Source organism: Schistocerca gregaria, chromosome X (genome assembly GCF_023897955.1).
Source record: "Schistocerca gregaria isolate iqSchGreg1 chromosome X, iqSchGreg1.2, whole genome shotgun sequence".
NCBI classification, from domain to species: Eukaryota; Metazoa; Arthropoda; class Insecta; order Orthoptera; family Acrididae; genus Schistocerca; species Schistocerca gregaria.
This window is the reverse complement of record NC_064931.1, coordinates 210,208,500-210,224,698: the sequence shown is the minus strand read 5'-3', so window position 1 is coordinate 210,224,698 and position 16,199 is coordinate 210,208,500. Positions and strand designations below refer to the sequence as shown.

General features: G+C 41.4%; 1 protein-coding gene across 1 annotated transcript in view; it reads left to right on the top strand.

Annotated features, from left to right (window-relative positions):
• LOC126297769 (contactin) overlaps positions 1-16,199 on the top strand; it is a 154,327-nt gene that overhangs the window by 39,806 nt on the left and 98,322 nt on the right. Inside the window, exons 7-8 of the mRNA XM_049988944.1 lie at positions 3,720-3,920; positions 9,896-9,998. Coding sequence (XP_049844901.1) covers positions 3,720-3,920; positions 9,896-9,998 — 304 coding nt within the window. The remainder of the gene's footprint in view (positions 1-3,719; positions 3,921-9,895; positions 9,999-16,199) is intronic.

Sequence of the window (16,199 nt, the reverse complement as noted above, 5' to 3'; positions counted from 1 at the left end):
CTCCCACCACCATACAGAAACCATAACCTAAACGGACCCAAAACACAGTCATGAACCCTTCCTTCAGAAGTCTTAGTCCCACAGAAGTACCATTCTTTTCCAAAAGTGTTACATTTTGCCCCACTCCCAAGTTCAGTCATGCCGATGTTGTTGAAGACCGTCTCTTCTTCTCCTGGTCCCTACAGTGGAAACATGGTTTCACCACCAACACTACCCGTCACTCAACCAAAGACCAATGTTGAACCATGCCTGACCCAGTTCACTCTTCCATCCAACCATGATCTCCCTAATTGCCCCCAGATTATCTGCTGTTAACTTTACAGAATTTCTTAACCTCGAACTGTGCTTCACCACCATTCCCCAAATTCCCTCAACATACAAATTAACCTTACATCCACAGAAATAACCACAATCCACCGCCTAACTGATACTGAACTTATAATCTTACCTGCTGTTAAAGATTGCACTACTGTTGTTTTGAACTGCAAGAATTACCTGACAAAAGGACTCTGCCAGCTGGCAGATTTCTCCACATACAAACTCTGCCACAATGACCCCATTCCAGAAATCCAGCAGGATCTTGAATCCCCCACCCTTTCAACTCCCTGCACTCCTACCTTCTACATGCTCTAAACCAAATGACCCAGGACACCCCATTGTAGCCGGTTACTGTGGCTCCACTGAGAGAAACTCTGCTCTCACAGACCAACACGTTACCCACAACCTATCGTAAGATACCAACTGTTTCCTCCACCAACTCTTCCGCTGTTACTGTCCCTTTACCACTCAGTGCCCTGCTCGTCTCTAATGATGGCACCTCCCTTTACACTAATATCCCATTATTGAACACTACCTTTCCCAGTACCCGAAAGATTCCAGACGTACAACCTCCTTCCTGGTCACCATGACCAATAATATCCTCACCCACAATTACTGCTCGTTTGGAGGCATCACCTACAAAAAATCCAGGATATGGCAATGGGCACGTGCATGGCACAATCCTATGCCAACCTGTTCATAGATGATTTAGAGGAATCATTCCTAATCACCCAGAATCCCAAGCCCCTCACGTGGTTTGGATTCACTGATGACACAGCTGTGACCTGGATTGAGGGTGAGGTCATGCTATCCACATTCCTGCAGAACCTCATCACCTTCTCCCCCATTTGCTTCACCTGGTCCTTCTCAACACAACGAGCCACATTTCTTGATGTTGACCTCTATCTCAAAGATGGCTATGTCACTACCTCCATCCGTATCAAACTTACCAATCACCAACAATACCTTCACTTCCACAGCTGCCACCCATTCCATACCAAGAAGCCCCTTCCATAGATGCTAGCCACCCACGGCCATCGCATCTTTAGTGAGGAGCAGTCCCTCTTGATATATACCAAGGGTCCCCCTGAGACCTTGACAGACCATAATTATCCTCCCAACATTGTACAGAAACATATCTTCAGTGCCTTATCTCTCCAGTCACCCACCATTTCCCAAGGTCCCATCATCTGGCCACAAAGGAGCAGTCCCCTTGTGTGACAGTACCAGCTAGGCCTAGAGCAACTGAATCACAATCTCCACTATGTCTCATCATGCCCTAAAATGATTAATGTCCTATTTACTATCCATCCCACACCACCCACAGTGCTATTCTACCACCCACTGACCCTACACAATATCCTCGTCCACTCCTATTTCATCCTTGCTCCCACTTCCTGCCTTATGGATTAAATCCCTGTATTAGACCTAGATGCAAGACCTGCCCAATACACTCTCCCACCACCACCTACTCCAGTCCAGTCTCGAGTGTCACCTATCCAATCACAGGAAGGGCTGCCTGTGAAACGTCACATTATCTACAATCTAAGCTACAACCACTGTGCTGTGTTCTACGTAGGCATGACAACCAACAAGTTGTCTGTTTGTATGAATGGCCACCAACAAACTGTGGCCAAGAAACAGCTAGACCACCCATTTTCTGAGCACACTGCCCAACACACCATTCATCATTTCAGTGGCTGCTCAACAGCCTAAGCCATCTAGATCCTTTCTAACAACACTAGCTTTTCTGGATTGAACAGGCAGAAACCCTCCCGTAACTCCCCTGGCTGCAACCTTCATTAGTCACTGTTTTTCACCTACCTATCCACATTCCTGCTCCCGCTCCAGCACTTCACAGCCTTATATTCCACGAACACACCCACAGTGTCTTTATTTCTCTCCTTCCATCCTCCCCCTCCCAATCCTCCATCTAACCTCCCAACTGTGTCTAGCTGCCGTACCCTCTCCACAACTCTTCCCTGTATGTTCACCAGCAGCACTTTACCGTCCCTGTCCCTATACTAACCTGCTATCCTCCCTGTTCCACTCCTCCTTAACTCCACCACTCCTCCTTACCCCCACCAATCATATTGCTTCTGTCATCATGCACTGTTGCTCACAGTCATGCCTCTACAGCCAGAGACGGTGGTCATGTGTCTGTAAGTTGAATTTGTGTGAATGTGTGTGTGTGTGTGTGTGTGTGTGTGTGTGTGTGTGTGTAGTCTAATTCAGAAGGAGGCCTTTTGGCTGGAAGCTTTCTTGTTTAGCGGTCTTTTTGTTGTGCCTGTCTGCAATTCAACATCTCCACTACATGGTGAATAGCAGTCTTTCTTTTTCATAATATATTTATTTTTCTGAGTTATATACTGTGCAAGCTATAGATTCGTTTTTAATGTGTGTGGTTTATTCCAACAAAGTTGTGTATTTGGAAAGTCTGTTAAGTGTTGACATTTTGTATGTATTCGAATTGTATTTATGGAGGAAAAGTAGTTGTAATTCATTTGTGGAACTGTAATATGTATGTACCAGGAGACATTATTCTTAAGGGGGGTAGGACGTGAAACAGGCAGCCTTGGAGCAGTAGAGGCACCAGAGGACATTTTAATTTGCACTGTCTATACTTTTACAAATAAATTCACAAAACTTTGTCAGCATGACCAGGAAGGATTCAGGATTCACACTAACAGGAGTGGAAGTTCAAAAACAACATAACAAAACAAATTTTTTTACATGTGAAATTCCATCAGTTTTTCACTTAGTATTGGCTGCATTTGTTGCTGTAGGTACTCTTTTCTTCATAAGTAAGAGAGATTCTTCGATGAAATTTGCACAGCATACAAACCATACTTACAGGTGTATGAAACTCTAGAATTTCCCAAATCTGTTAAAAACTGTGGAAAAAATTTAGATAATTAACTATAAAATTCGAGTTTTCTCTAAACACAAAGTTTAAAATGTAACAGACCATTAATTTTTTCATAGATTAAATAAATCCTAGAGTTTCATACACCTGTAAGTATGGTTTGTAAGCTGTGCAAAATTCATCGAGGAATCTCTCTTATTTATGAAGAAAAGAGTACCTATAGCAACAAATGCAGCCAACAGTAAGTGGAAAAAAATCATGAAATTTCACTTTTAAAAAATATTATTTTTTCATGTTTTTGAACTTCCATTGCCATGAGTGTGAAACCTGAATCCTTTCTGGTCATGCTAACAAAGTTTTATGAATTTATTTGTAAAAGTACAGACAGTTCAAATTAAAATGTCCTGTGGTGCTTCTCCTTCTCGAAGTCGGCCCATTTGACCGCCTACCTCCCTTAAATGTATGATATTACTGTGGTTAAGTAATGTAAGTGAAAATCCTACATTGTTCTACTTCAGAATTTTACATTTTGCAGGTGTCAATTATTACTGGGCTCGAGATTACTTCCCAAATTTTGTTGAAGAAGATAAAAGAGTATTTGTTTCATACGATGGAGCACTATATTTTTCAGCCCTAGAAAATATTGATCGTGGTAATTACAGCTGCAGTGTACAAAGCAAAGTGTCAGATAAGGGAAGGACTGGACCTTTCTTTCCACTCCGTGTTAATCCAAACTGTAAGTATGAAGCAAATAGTCGTATTTGTATGCAACCAAATTTTCCAGAAAGATTATAGTGCATTTAAAATTTCTTGCGACTTTTGACAGTTCGGTATGGGTGAGTAGAGGAAACTGTAGTTGCCAGTGTGTGCTGAGCGTGTCGGTGGGTGACAATAACACCAGGCTATCTCTACACGTAACTTGTCAAGCTCGCTTGACTGCTTGAACAGCAAGCTGTGCAAGTCGGCCGATCTGCAATCTCTGATTCTTGCACATATAGCTTCATTTGTCGGCTTCATTATGAATTGCCTATCATTTCATTAATGGTCATAGTTATTGTGATATTTTGATATTAAGGTGAACTACTGTAAGAAGTTCTTATAGTTTGCAGTGAAAAATATGGGTCACTATGAATTAGTGTCGGTGTGTGTTGGGTCATATGTTGCTGTGTATGAGATTTAGGTAACATACAGAATTATTCTTTAAACTTAGAAGGATATTGCTATCCGTCTCCAGTGTTGAGAAAAATGGATTGTATGTATAAGGGCCCTGTCACAAACGCACATGCCACTGGAAAGGCAGTAATGAAATATTAATAAATCCCTCGTATCTCATAAATTGTCTGAAACATCAAAACAAGATTTTGGCAAATGACAGCACACAAAGAGGAGACTATTTTGCTATTTGATTAATATGTGAAACTTTTATACCTACTGCGATATTCAAGCAACTATAGATGTTTTTAAATGAAATAATGTAACTTTAAGGACCATCAATAGGTGATGAAATGAGAGTTCCTGTGGTTTTTGCAACAATATAACTAAATAAGTTGCACATTTATTTTTATACTGAGAATGGGCTCTTTCTTAAATATTGATCTGTTTCGCCCTCAGTTGCTAGTTTAATAATTCACTGATTTATGATTCTGTCACAGTGTCAACTGCATTAGAATCTTAGTGAGATGAATATTTGTAAACTGCTTTGTTTAAGCAAATGAAGCAGATGTTAACGTTGCAACAAGAAAAGTAACATATCACTCAAAACTCGACACAGTCCCTTATGAATCCATGTCTCCTCAACTATCAACTTGGTATGACTGACAACTTGAGACCAGCTCCTGTGATGTAACATTTGCAATGACTTCTTTTGTCACCATTTCAGCCTCACTGAGCATGTATGTCATGTTTATTGCCACATTACTTTTCACCTGAACCCATATATTCTCAGTCAGATTTAAAAGAGCACGATATGGAGGAAGCCTCATTAAACATTATCCAGGTCATTGACCTGGTAGTGTGTTTTTGGCTTGTACTGCAAGTTCCATTAACTTCACCTTACACAAGCTAGATTTAACTTTATCTAACTAAACATTTCTTTGTATCCAGAGAAAAATAGCCACTTTCCTCTGCTGCATTGTTGGAGCTTTAGCCATGACAACCGACTGGTATGGTGCATTGTCCATTACTACGGTCGAATTTGGAAGAATATTTTGTGGCAGAACATTATCCTCACAGCTGGTGAATGTGTTCTTAGATGACCATTTTTATTGTGAATCTCGTGTTCAGATGTGCTGTACTGTTATTAATCCAGTGCCATCACGAAACTATCGTTCACAATACCTGACACTTCAAAGCCAGAAAATATCACTTTACAATGAGAGCTCTAATGAACATAGGTGCATCTAATGTGTGATACCATGTGGTGCTGTTTAACCACATCATGGGAACGGATGCTTTACCAACTGAACTGCTGGCGGTATGGAAAGCCGGCTCGCCATTGGCGTTACCTGGGCAATAGCGTCATGTATGTTCCGGTAGGACAAACTTCAAAAGTTGCAACTCCACTTAATAATTTTTTGCCTATGGCATTTGCATGCATTATGCATATTAATTTCACACAGTTTAGCTGTTGTTAACTGTTACCTTGTCTGTGCATTGTACTTTTTGATCCTTGTGTGTAATAAAGATGATTGCATTGGGAAGAAGTCGTATAAACCCAAACGTGTTTCAGCATCTTTTTTGTGCCATTGTCAGTAAGTACATTTCATTCAAATCTGTAAAATGTGAACATGTTTCAATTGATAATTATTCAACAAAAATTAGGCCTAAAACAGTTTTTGTTTGTTGTTGTCATTAACATAGGTTTTTTGCATTAATTGGGTCATATAGAACCATCTTTTCATTATCGTATGTCTGCCCCTGGTAGCTGAATGGTAAGCGTGACGGATTGTCACTCCTCTGGGCCTGGGTTTGATTCCCAGCTGGTTCAGGGAATTTTCTCCGCCCAGGGACTGGGTGTTGTGCTATCATCCTCATCGACTGCAGGTCGCCGAAGTAGCGTCAAATTAAAGGCCTACACCCGGCGAACAGTCTGCCCGATAGGGGGCCCATAGCCATACTATTATATAAATAAATAAATTGTTGTATGCTGGTAGTTTATCATCTGCAACTAAATGTTGTTGTGAATTTGGTTGGCAATTTAACACAGCACTTTACACCTGAACATAATTTTGTTGCTCAGAAATGTTTCGCTTCTGTATTTGTGATTACTTACATTTTGCTATTGAAAGTCCTTTTTCATCTGCATTCTAATAAGTTAGTTGAGCAGCACACACAAATACTACACACAATTTTTCTAACTACTTTCTAAATAACACTTTCTACAGAGCCAAATCGCTGTGTGTCCAGTCCCAGTTGATGTTCACTTGTTTCAAGGTAGTATGGCACCAAATTTGGATTTTGTTTACTCCCCCCCCCCCCCCCCCCCCCGCTTTCTCTCTCTCTCTCTCTCTCTCTCTCTCTCTCTCTCTCTCTCTCTCTCTCTCTCTCTCTCTCTCTGTGTGTGTGTGTGTGTGTGTGTGTGTGTGTGTGTGTGTGTGTGTGTGTGTGTGTGCGCGCGTGCGTGCATGCGGACGTGCATGTTTTGCTTATGATATAGGATGTGATCAGATTGTAGTATTTTAAAATCGGTTTCGGTGTTACTGTGTGTGTGTGTGTGCGTGTGTGCATGCGGACGTGCGTGCGTGCGGACGTGCATGTTTTGCTTATGATATAGGATGTGACCAGATTGTAGTATTTTAAAATCGGTTTCGGTGTTACTTGGTGATGGTTGTGGGCTGTTAGGTGGTCGGCAAATGGGTTGTTCTGTGTTGTCCTACTAGGTTTTGTATATACGTGGCCTGTTCATTCCCTTTCTGTTCGTTTATCACAAATGTGTCATAGCAGTTTTCTCGTGCTATTTGTTGTATTGTGTTTAATGCTTGTTTGTTTTTAAATAGTTAATTTTGCCTATGGTCTGGACCATTGCTTGGTGATTGTCACTTACTGATGTGTTCTCACTGTTAAATTTGACAGATAATACATTGAGACAGCAGTTTTGTTATTGGAGGTCTAACTTTGTTGTACTTGTTTGATTTTGTAGTAACATCGAGTGAGTTGATGCAGTGGTATGACACTTGACTTATATTTGGGAGGACAACAGTTCTAATCCTGGCACAGAAATCAAGATTTAGGTGTTCCACCATCTCTCTAAAACACTTAAGGCAGATGGCAAGACCATCCTTAACAACATTTTTATTGAAAAGAAGTTAAATCATAATTATACTTTCACAAGCTCAGTGCTTTTTTTTTGGCAATGTCAAACAATTCTCGGTTGCCCAAAACAAGACAGAAATTTCCAAATGCAATATTTTACTCTCAACTTTGCAATGCATTTATTCATGCAGCAAAGTCTTTAAAAAATGTTTTGATGAAGTACCATAATTACTTGCGCGAAGTCACACTTGAATCTCAGCCGCACCTAAAAAATGAGACTCAAAATGAAGGAAAAAAAAATTTCCCATATCTAAGCCGCACCTGAAATTTGAGACTAAAATTTCAAGGGGGGGGGAGAAGTTTTAGACCGCACCTCCAAATCGAAACAGAGTTGGTCCATTGTAATATGAGACACAGCTTAGGTCGAATGAGTGACGATACAGCTACAGTAGTTTGGTTCGAGTAATAGGCTTAGCAGTTAAGCTTTACCAGGTAGCCATTGCTATGCGTGAGGCGCTCCGTCCGTATTTATATGGGTACCCTTCCTTTTTCACGTGCTTCGTCTGGTTTGAATTGATTGCTTATTTTTCTTTGATCTGATAAGTGCTGTTCTCTTTGTTATAAGTGTTTACGTCAGTCTAAGCTGAAAATGCATTATTGTACTGTGTCATGCATTGTTTGTCGACTTCTGATAATGTGTGTTTACGACCTGTCACCGCTCACGGCATGGCTTGCTTTTGTGTGCGCTGCTGCTTAAAAAAGAGAGAGAGAGAGAGAGAGAGAGAGAGAGAGAGAGAGAGAGAGAGAGAGAGAGAGAGGGGGGGGAGGGGGGGAGGGAATCATCTCGTTAGCAAAACAATGGCAAGAGACTGCTATTTGTTGTTACTTACACTGCTGATTTCTTTGATAATGATCAACAAGAACCAAGTAATAGACTGCGTATGATAGATGATGTTCTGAAAGAGAGTTTAGCGAAAAATTTTCTCCATTTGAAAATCTTTGCAGAAGCCTCTTTAGTACATTACATTCTGCACAGAAATTAGTCATCTTAGATTTAAAAATCTAGTCAGTTGTCGTGCTTCATTTCTGACTGTATCACTATTCGGCATAAGAATAATACAAATATGAACATGACACGATATGTATATTCTTCCGCATTTGCTGTTGTCTCACTCTAGTTTCATTGTTTATTAGGCAGACAGGATTTAAATGAGATAGCAGCAAACATGAAAGAATACATGGCAAAATGTTTATATTCGTATTATTCTTATGGTGAAGAGAATACTGCATGTGGTTCACAATTCATAAAAGTTCCTATTAGCAACCATCTCTAGTCACAGGTAGGAAAAAATTCAAAATGTAGAGTTAACCACATTGACAAACATCCCAAACAGTCTTGCCAGTCAGATTTACGTAGTACATTGAAAGGCTGCTACATTCGAAGATGAACAATGCGGAATTTGTATTTACTTCGTTGGATAATGTATGAAAATGCAGTGGTCGAAACTCGGGGCGGAGAAAAATAGCTCGTCTTCCACCTTTTTTTAAATTTATTTACTAACGCAGAGGTTTTGGCACCAGTATTTATCTTTGTGCGTGTAAAGCATGCCTTTGTAGCACTACATATATTAGATGGCAGAAGTTAAATGTGGCAGCACCTACCAACATTTTAAAGAACTTCCACTTACTTTTCACTTGATTCTAAGCTGCAGGCGGTTTTTTGGTTTACAAAGACTGGAAAAAAGTGCGGCTTAGATTTATAACCCTGATCTCACCCAACGGACTTTCTGTGTTAACTATTCAAAATGTCTGGCATTGCCTTTTTAACAATGAAACATGTTTTATTTAGCACCTATGTATATAGGCTCCTATGCTTTTATTTGTACTTGTGTGGTAGTTGCTGTTTTTTCTAGCCCTATCTTTACAGAGACTGTATTATGTGGAGAGTACCTCTCATCACGAACTGTTCTTGTAGATACATATATACCCAGTGCTTGCTTGATCAACTGTTTTTCTAAACATCTGCCCAATGCTAAAGGCTTCAAGGACATAGCAGCAAGTATATTTTACCTGCAGGCTCAAAGTTGTCGCTGAGAAAGAATTATTTTTATCTCTGCCTGGTACATGCTTTGTTGACTGTATGTGACTGGCTAAAACTGGGAGGAAAGGAGAGAATGATGTGAGAGGTTGAAGTTTGAAGTCTGTCTATGGTGGATCATATTAGACAGTTGTTCCCCAAGTTTGAGTCGTGAGTTCAGCACACAATTTCAATTTGTCGCATAAAATAAGTGCACTGTGTACTCTGCAGAGATTAAGAGAATTCTATTTCGGCAAACTTATTTTCTTTATAACTATTTTTGATATACATAACTTATATGCTATCATACAATATGGTACTTTGTACACTGCAAACATTATAAAAATTGTTTATTCGTTTATAAATTATATTCCATGTTTCAGCAAACTATCAGCAGTTGAAATTTCCTAACAACTTCCCAAAGGCTTTCCCGGAGGCACCTGTTGCGGGACAAGATGTACGTTTAGAGTGTGTTGCCTTTGGATAGTAAGTAACTGATTTTTACTAATTCATATGCTGATTTCTATTATCATCTTACGCTGTTTTAGGCAGAGAGAGAGAGAGAGAGTTTTGTTTCATTTCATTTGTCTTAACATTAAAATTATTATTAGTATGAAGAGAAAGAGTCATGTTCATCATGATATGATGATACCAGCAATTTGTCACATTACATTTGCAGTAATTTATGGAGACATTTTACCTGTCTTTGTAGCTGAGTAGTCAGTGCGGCTGACTGCCATGTGGAGGACCTGGGTTCGATTCCTGGTACTGCCAGGAATTTTTCCATGTTGGGAGGACTGTTACAGGGTGCACTCAATCCTGTGAGGCATTCTAAGAAGCTACTTAGCCAATTGGTAATGGTTCCGAGGTCAAGAAACTGGACAATGACCCAGAGAGTGATGCATTGACCACGTCCCCCTCCATATTGCATTCAATGACACTGTTGGCAAAGGATGACACAGTGGTCGATTGGGTTTGATTGGTCTGCCTAGGGCCAGAATGTGGAACTTTACCTTCAACTTAAAAAGACATTTTGGTAATTGTGGTTGTGATTGGAAGATGCCTGTATATGGAGAAAGATGCCTTTCATTTGTGGCTAGAATACCACCTAGTTCGAGAGTATTTTATGACACACAGCTTGTATAAAATTTGCCATTGTGTCTGAAGTTATTAATTAATTACATGATAGGAATAATTCATCTTTTCCTTAATACGAAATTCATCACCTTGCACATAGTTGCAGACTGATGCCCTGAGGTATTTACGATTAATGATTGCATTGTGGAATGTGAATTTTCTTCTGTGACGTCATCACAGGTGGGGAGAATGAGGTGTAAAACTGGTTGCATGAACAGGTGCAATGTACTGTGAGAGCTTTGAGCTGTTGTTTATTTTACACAAACCAGTTTCTTGATAGTGGTGGTAACTGAATCGTGAAGTTGTGTTTGTGTATGTTTTCTTGAAGTTTTGACTCCACAAATCAACAGTTTCAGGAGTGTGCTGATTTGGATCTACTAATGTTTTCTTCTGTGGTTACTGCCAACTTTAATGAACAAACATCACTGTAGTGCAGTAGTAGCTCTACGTCTTTTGGCTACACAGCTAGAAGGAGGTGGACATAATTATACAGAGTGTCTCAGGAGAAATGGTCAATATTCAAGTATATGACAGGAATGATCATTGGAAGCAAAAAATCTAGTAAACATGGGCTCTGTAACTTAAAGAGCTATGAACACTTGTTTGGCACAAAAGATGTGTTTCACAGTAACAAAGATGAACAATTGCTTATAGCTCTTATGATATGCATTTTAGAGCCTGTGTTTACCAGACATTTTTTTTCTTGTTTTGAACCATACTTCCATCTCTCAGTATGTGGAAAGGAAAGAGCTTGTAGTAGAAGAGGTTTGTTTCACAGTATAGAAGATGGTAAGTGCTCATAGCCCATAAGGTATGCATCATAGAGCCATATTTATTAAACTGTTCCCCCCCCCCCCCCCCCCCCCCCCCATCAGATGATGGTTCCTGTCATGTCCCTGAGTATTGACCATTCCTTCTGGCACAGTCTGTGTACAGAAAGTCTCCTCTGAACCAATACTGCACAAAAAAAATTCAAGTAGCACTCGGGCCCAACCATTAACCACAGCTAGATATGTCCCCTGTAATACATTTAGCTGATAATCTTATTCAATCCGAGGACATCCAGCTCCTCAATACTGGGCACGTGGCTCATTTCAGCACTATCTGTCATTATCTTTTCCCCTCCATCCTACCCACACAGGGGCTTCTCAGCAGGCCTAACTGAATGCAGTGCAACCAACCATATAGAATGTCCAGAACTGTGTGGAGCAGATGACAGATATCACCTGCCAGTATGCTGTGCGTTAACCCCAAAGGGGTTATTTTAGATGACATTCAGTTTCAAATTGGAATGACAATTCAGAGACAGGCAGGCAGCATTTCGAATTTTAAAGAATAGATCAACACCAGAGGACCCACAGCATTTTGGGCTGTGAGGGCAAAAGCAAGATGAGCCATTTGGAAGACAAGGAGGAGGTCATTGCGGGAACTCCTGTTCTGAAGTGAGAGTACCCCAAGCTCAACTTAAGCGTGGGAAGGTATCAACAGGCCCTCTAATACAGAATTAAAATCAGCAATATCAACTGTACCTATACAATGGTGCATACCCATAAGCACTGTCAGTTTCAGGATATTATGCTTTAGTGACTGATGGCTGATATGGATCCAGAGTTCTGCCGGGACTATCAGTCATGGAGAGCAACAGTTGACATTTAAATCCAGCAATTAAGAATAATTCACTTGCTTTTTGTTCACTCGGGAGCTGAATTCTGCCATGACTAAGACTTAGATTACTGTGCTGGTGATACCAGAAACCAAGAAGAGCCACAGCTACTTCCAGTATTGATTCAGAATATATCATCCAACAGTTGATAACCTGGTCCTATTGGAGGCTGCAAGATAGCAGGCCATCATTTTTAGGCAACACCTAATTTGCTTCTTTCTTCTACACACAGGAAACATACTGCATTTCTGGAAGGCATAATACCCCAATAGTCTATCAAGGAACATTATGTGGATTAAGGTGTTAACACTTACTTCCATCCTGTGGTGAGAAAACATATATGGTGTTCTCTGTATGTACACAGTTTTGGTATTTTCTGCTATACCCATTACCAGTTGTAACTTTCTGTTGAGGCGTCGGAGTAGATGTATTACAGTGACTCTAATTAACTTAAGATGTATGTTTCTGTTTATTTTCTCAAATTCTTAGTCTATTTGAACTCAGAATGAGGGAAATTATTCTAAATTTTTATAATTCATTGTGGCATCTGATCCCACTGCAGATCATAAACTGATGTGGTCATTACTTTTAAGAAACTAAAATGAAAAAGGCATCAGATATTCTGAAGTGCTTTTGTCCCAAGTCATACGGTACCCTTCTGCCCAAAGTATGTAAAGCTTCTGTGCCATTGTTGCTTGCTTGTGTATGCCTTAGTTTATGAATCAGCAAAATCTTGAGGCCTTAAAGCCACTGACCTGTACTTGTGCACTCTATAGGGAAGTATGTAGATGATGGACCTATTAATGTTGGTGCTAAACCAAGCCTTTGTGCTGAGGTTGCTGAGCCAGTTGGTAATTGGCAACAATTACTCATTAGGCTGCAGGCACAAAACGTAGTGGTGTTCCTATACTCTGCTCTCCCTACAATAGAATTTACTTTCACAGAACAGCTTTAAGCAATGAGGCCATTCAAGATTGGTGCAAGGCAGGGTCTAGTAGCACTTGGTGCAACCCAAATTACACTTTTTAATTTTTTTTTTTTTAAATTATAGAAATACAGAAAGAAACGAGTACACAATGTCATGTTGTAGACAGATGAGACTGTTAGCTACTCTGTCCTCACAATATGCACAACAACGGAATATACAGTCTGTGTGGAGATATGTGATTCTTCAGTTTCTCCTGGCATATTTCTCGCTCAAACAGTCCATGGGTGTAATGCCGGTCCATAGTGTCCAACAGGTACAATATTTCGGCGATCAGACATGTCGCCATCGTCAGGTGCGCTGACGAATTGGGCTCTTGAGGGTGGACGGCTGTCTTAAACCCACTCCCCCTGTGAGGTGTTCTCTCTGCACGTCGACGTTAGCGTCGGCATTGTTGGTGGCATCGGTGTAATTGCCCCATTCATTTTCTTTGCCGAGCGTCTTTTTAATTAGACTCAATGCTGGTTTCCATGCCTTCCTGAGGTTATAGCCGCCATCTCGGTTGATGAGTCCGTCTGTGGCACAAATTTTGATAGCCCGTACCCTGGTATGTTGGTAGTCCATTTCGTGATTTTCGGACAAACAGTGCTCTGCGTCCGCCGACTTGTTGCGGTTTATAAGTCTAGTGTGCAGCTGATGTTCTCGGCAATGATCTTCGATGGTGCGCACTGTCTGTCCAATATGAATCTTCCCACACTGACGCAGAATCTTGTATAGGCCGGCCTTTTGCAAAAGCGAGATTTTCTTTGACACTTCCCAGTAATGCTTGTGTTTTGTTGGGTGGGCAAAAGACAGTTCCTACTCAGTGTTTTCTCAATATTCGTCCTATTTTCCCTGATAGTACCCCAGTATATGGTATATAGGCAATGGCTCTCTCTTCCTCCATGACTTCTTCCATCTCCACATGCTGTATGGTAGAGGTGAGGCGGAGAGCGTGTCTGATCTGCAATTCCTAGTACCCATTTTTCCGAAATACAGTTTTGAGGGGTTCCAGCTCATGGGGCAGACTATTTGTGTCAGAGATGGTGTGCGCCTTGTGCACCAGTGTTTTTAGCACCACATTCCTCTGCGAAGGGTATTGGCAGCTGTTCACATGCAAATGCAGGTTGGTATGCTTTTTCTTCCTGTATACCCTGTGGCCAAAGGTGCCATCCACTTGTCTTTTGACCATGACGTCCAGGAATGGTAATCCTCCTCCTGCTTCGGTCTCCATAGTGAGTTTCATGTTCGGATGTATGGAGTTCAGGTGTGTAAGGAAGTCCAGGAGGTTGTCCCTTCCATGGAGCCATATCACGAACATGTCATCCACATAACGGAGAAAACAAGACGATGCCAAAGCTTCCTCCGTGAAGTACTCCATATAGAAATTCGCGACCACAGGCAAGAGTGGGCTCCCCATTGCGACTCCATCTGTTTGTTCATAGTATTCTCCATTAAAGAGAGAATACGTGGAGGTGCTCTGGCCCCAAGGAAGAGGCAAGCTCCTAGACTTCCTTACATACCTGAACTCCATACATACGAATATCAAATTCAGTATGGAGACTGAAGCAGAAGGACAATTACCACTCCTGCACGTCATGGTCAAAAGAAGAGTGGATGACACCCTGGGCCATGGGTTATACAGGAAGAAAACGTACACCGGCCTGTATTTGCATGCAGATAGCTGCCACCACCTTTCACAGAGGAATGGGGTGCTAAAAACACTGGTGCATAGGGTGCGCACCATCTCTGATACAGTGTGTCTGCCCCATGAATTGGAACACCTCAAAACTATATTCCGGTAAAATGGCTACTCAGAATGGCAGATCAGACGAGCTCTCTGGCTGACCTGTACAGTACAGCGTGTGGAGACAGAAGAAGTCATGGTGGATGTGGTAGCCACTGCCTATATCCTGTATAGGGTAAATATTGAGGAAACGCTGAGTAGAAAATGTCTTTTTCCCACCCAATAAAACATGAGCATTACTGGGAAGTGTCAAAGACGATCTCGGTTTGCAGAAGGTAGGCATATACCAGATTCTGCTCAGTGTGTGAAGACTGATATTGGACAGACAGTGCACACCGTCGAAGATCGTTGCCGAGAACATCAGAGGCACACTAGGCTTGGGTATGCCAACAAGTCGGCAGTCACAGAGCACTGTTTGTCCGAAAATCACAAAATGAACTACCAACATACCAGGGTCTTGGCACAGACATCTAAATACTGGGACGGCATCGTTAGAGAGGCTATCAAAATTCATAGCAGGGATGGACTCGTCAACCGAGACGGCGGCTATAAGCTCAAGAAGCCATGGGAACCAGCATTGAGTCTAATTAAAAAGACGCTCAGCAAAGAAAACTAACAGTGGACCAGGGCGGATGAGGCAATTGTACCGACTCCAGCGTCTCAGTGACCGCCAACACACAACACACAACACACAGCTGTGTGCGTGGACCCCGGAGAGAACGGGGGGGGGGGGGGTCCTCAGGAGCTCAATTCATCAGTGCACCTGATGATGGCGACATGTCTGATCACCGAAATATTGTATATTGTGCCCGTTGGACACTATGGACCGGCAGTACACCCGTGGACTGTTTGAGTACGTGGAGATATGTTTTTATGTGAACTTGAAGGCACTGGAGCCTGAAATATTGCCAATACAAAACTCCTTGTTTGCTCTAACACCACAAGTACTTTTTGAGTTGTCCAGTGCATTTATGTAAATAAATCCAGAAAGTCGAGGTCTCGTGCACAGGGAGGCTGTGGAAGGGGACCTCATTCTGCTGCGTACCAAGGCACAGGGTAAAGGTCACTTGGACCAGGTAACCTGTAGCACATTGTGCTGTCCCTATACCTGCTACAAGAGGACTTAAAAAAAACACGAGTTACATATTATAACAACAGATCAAATAACTTTTATTG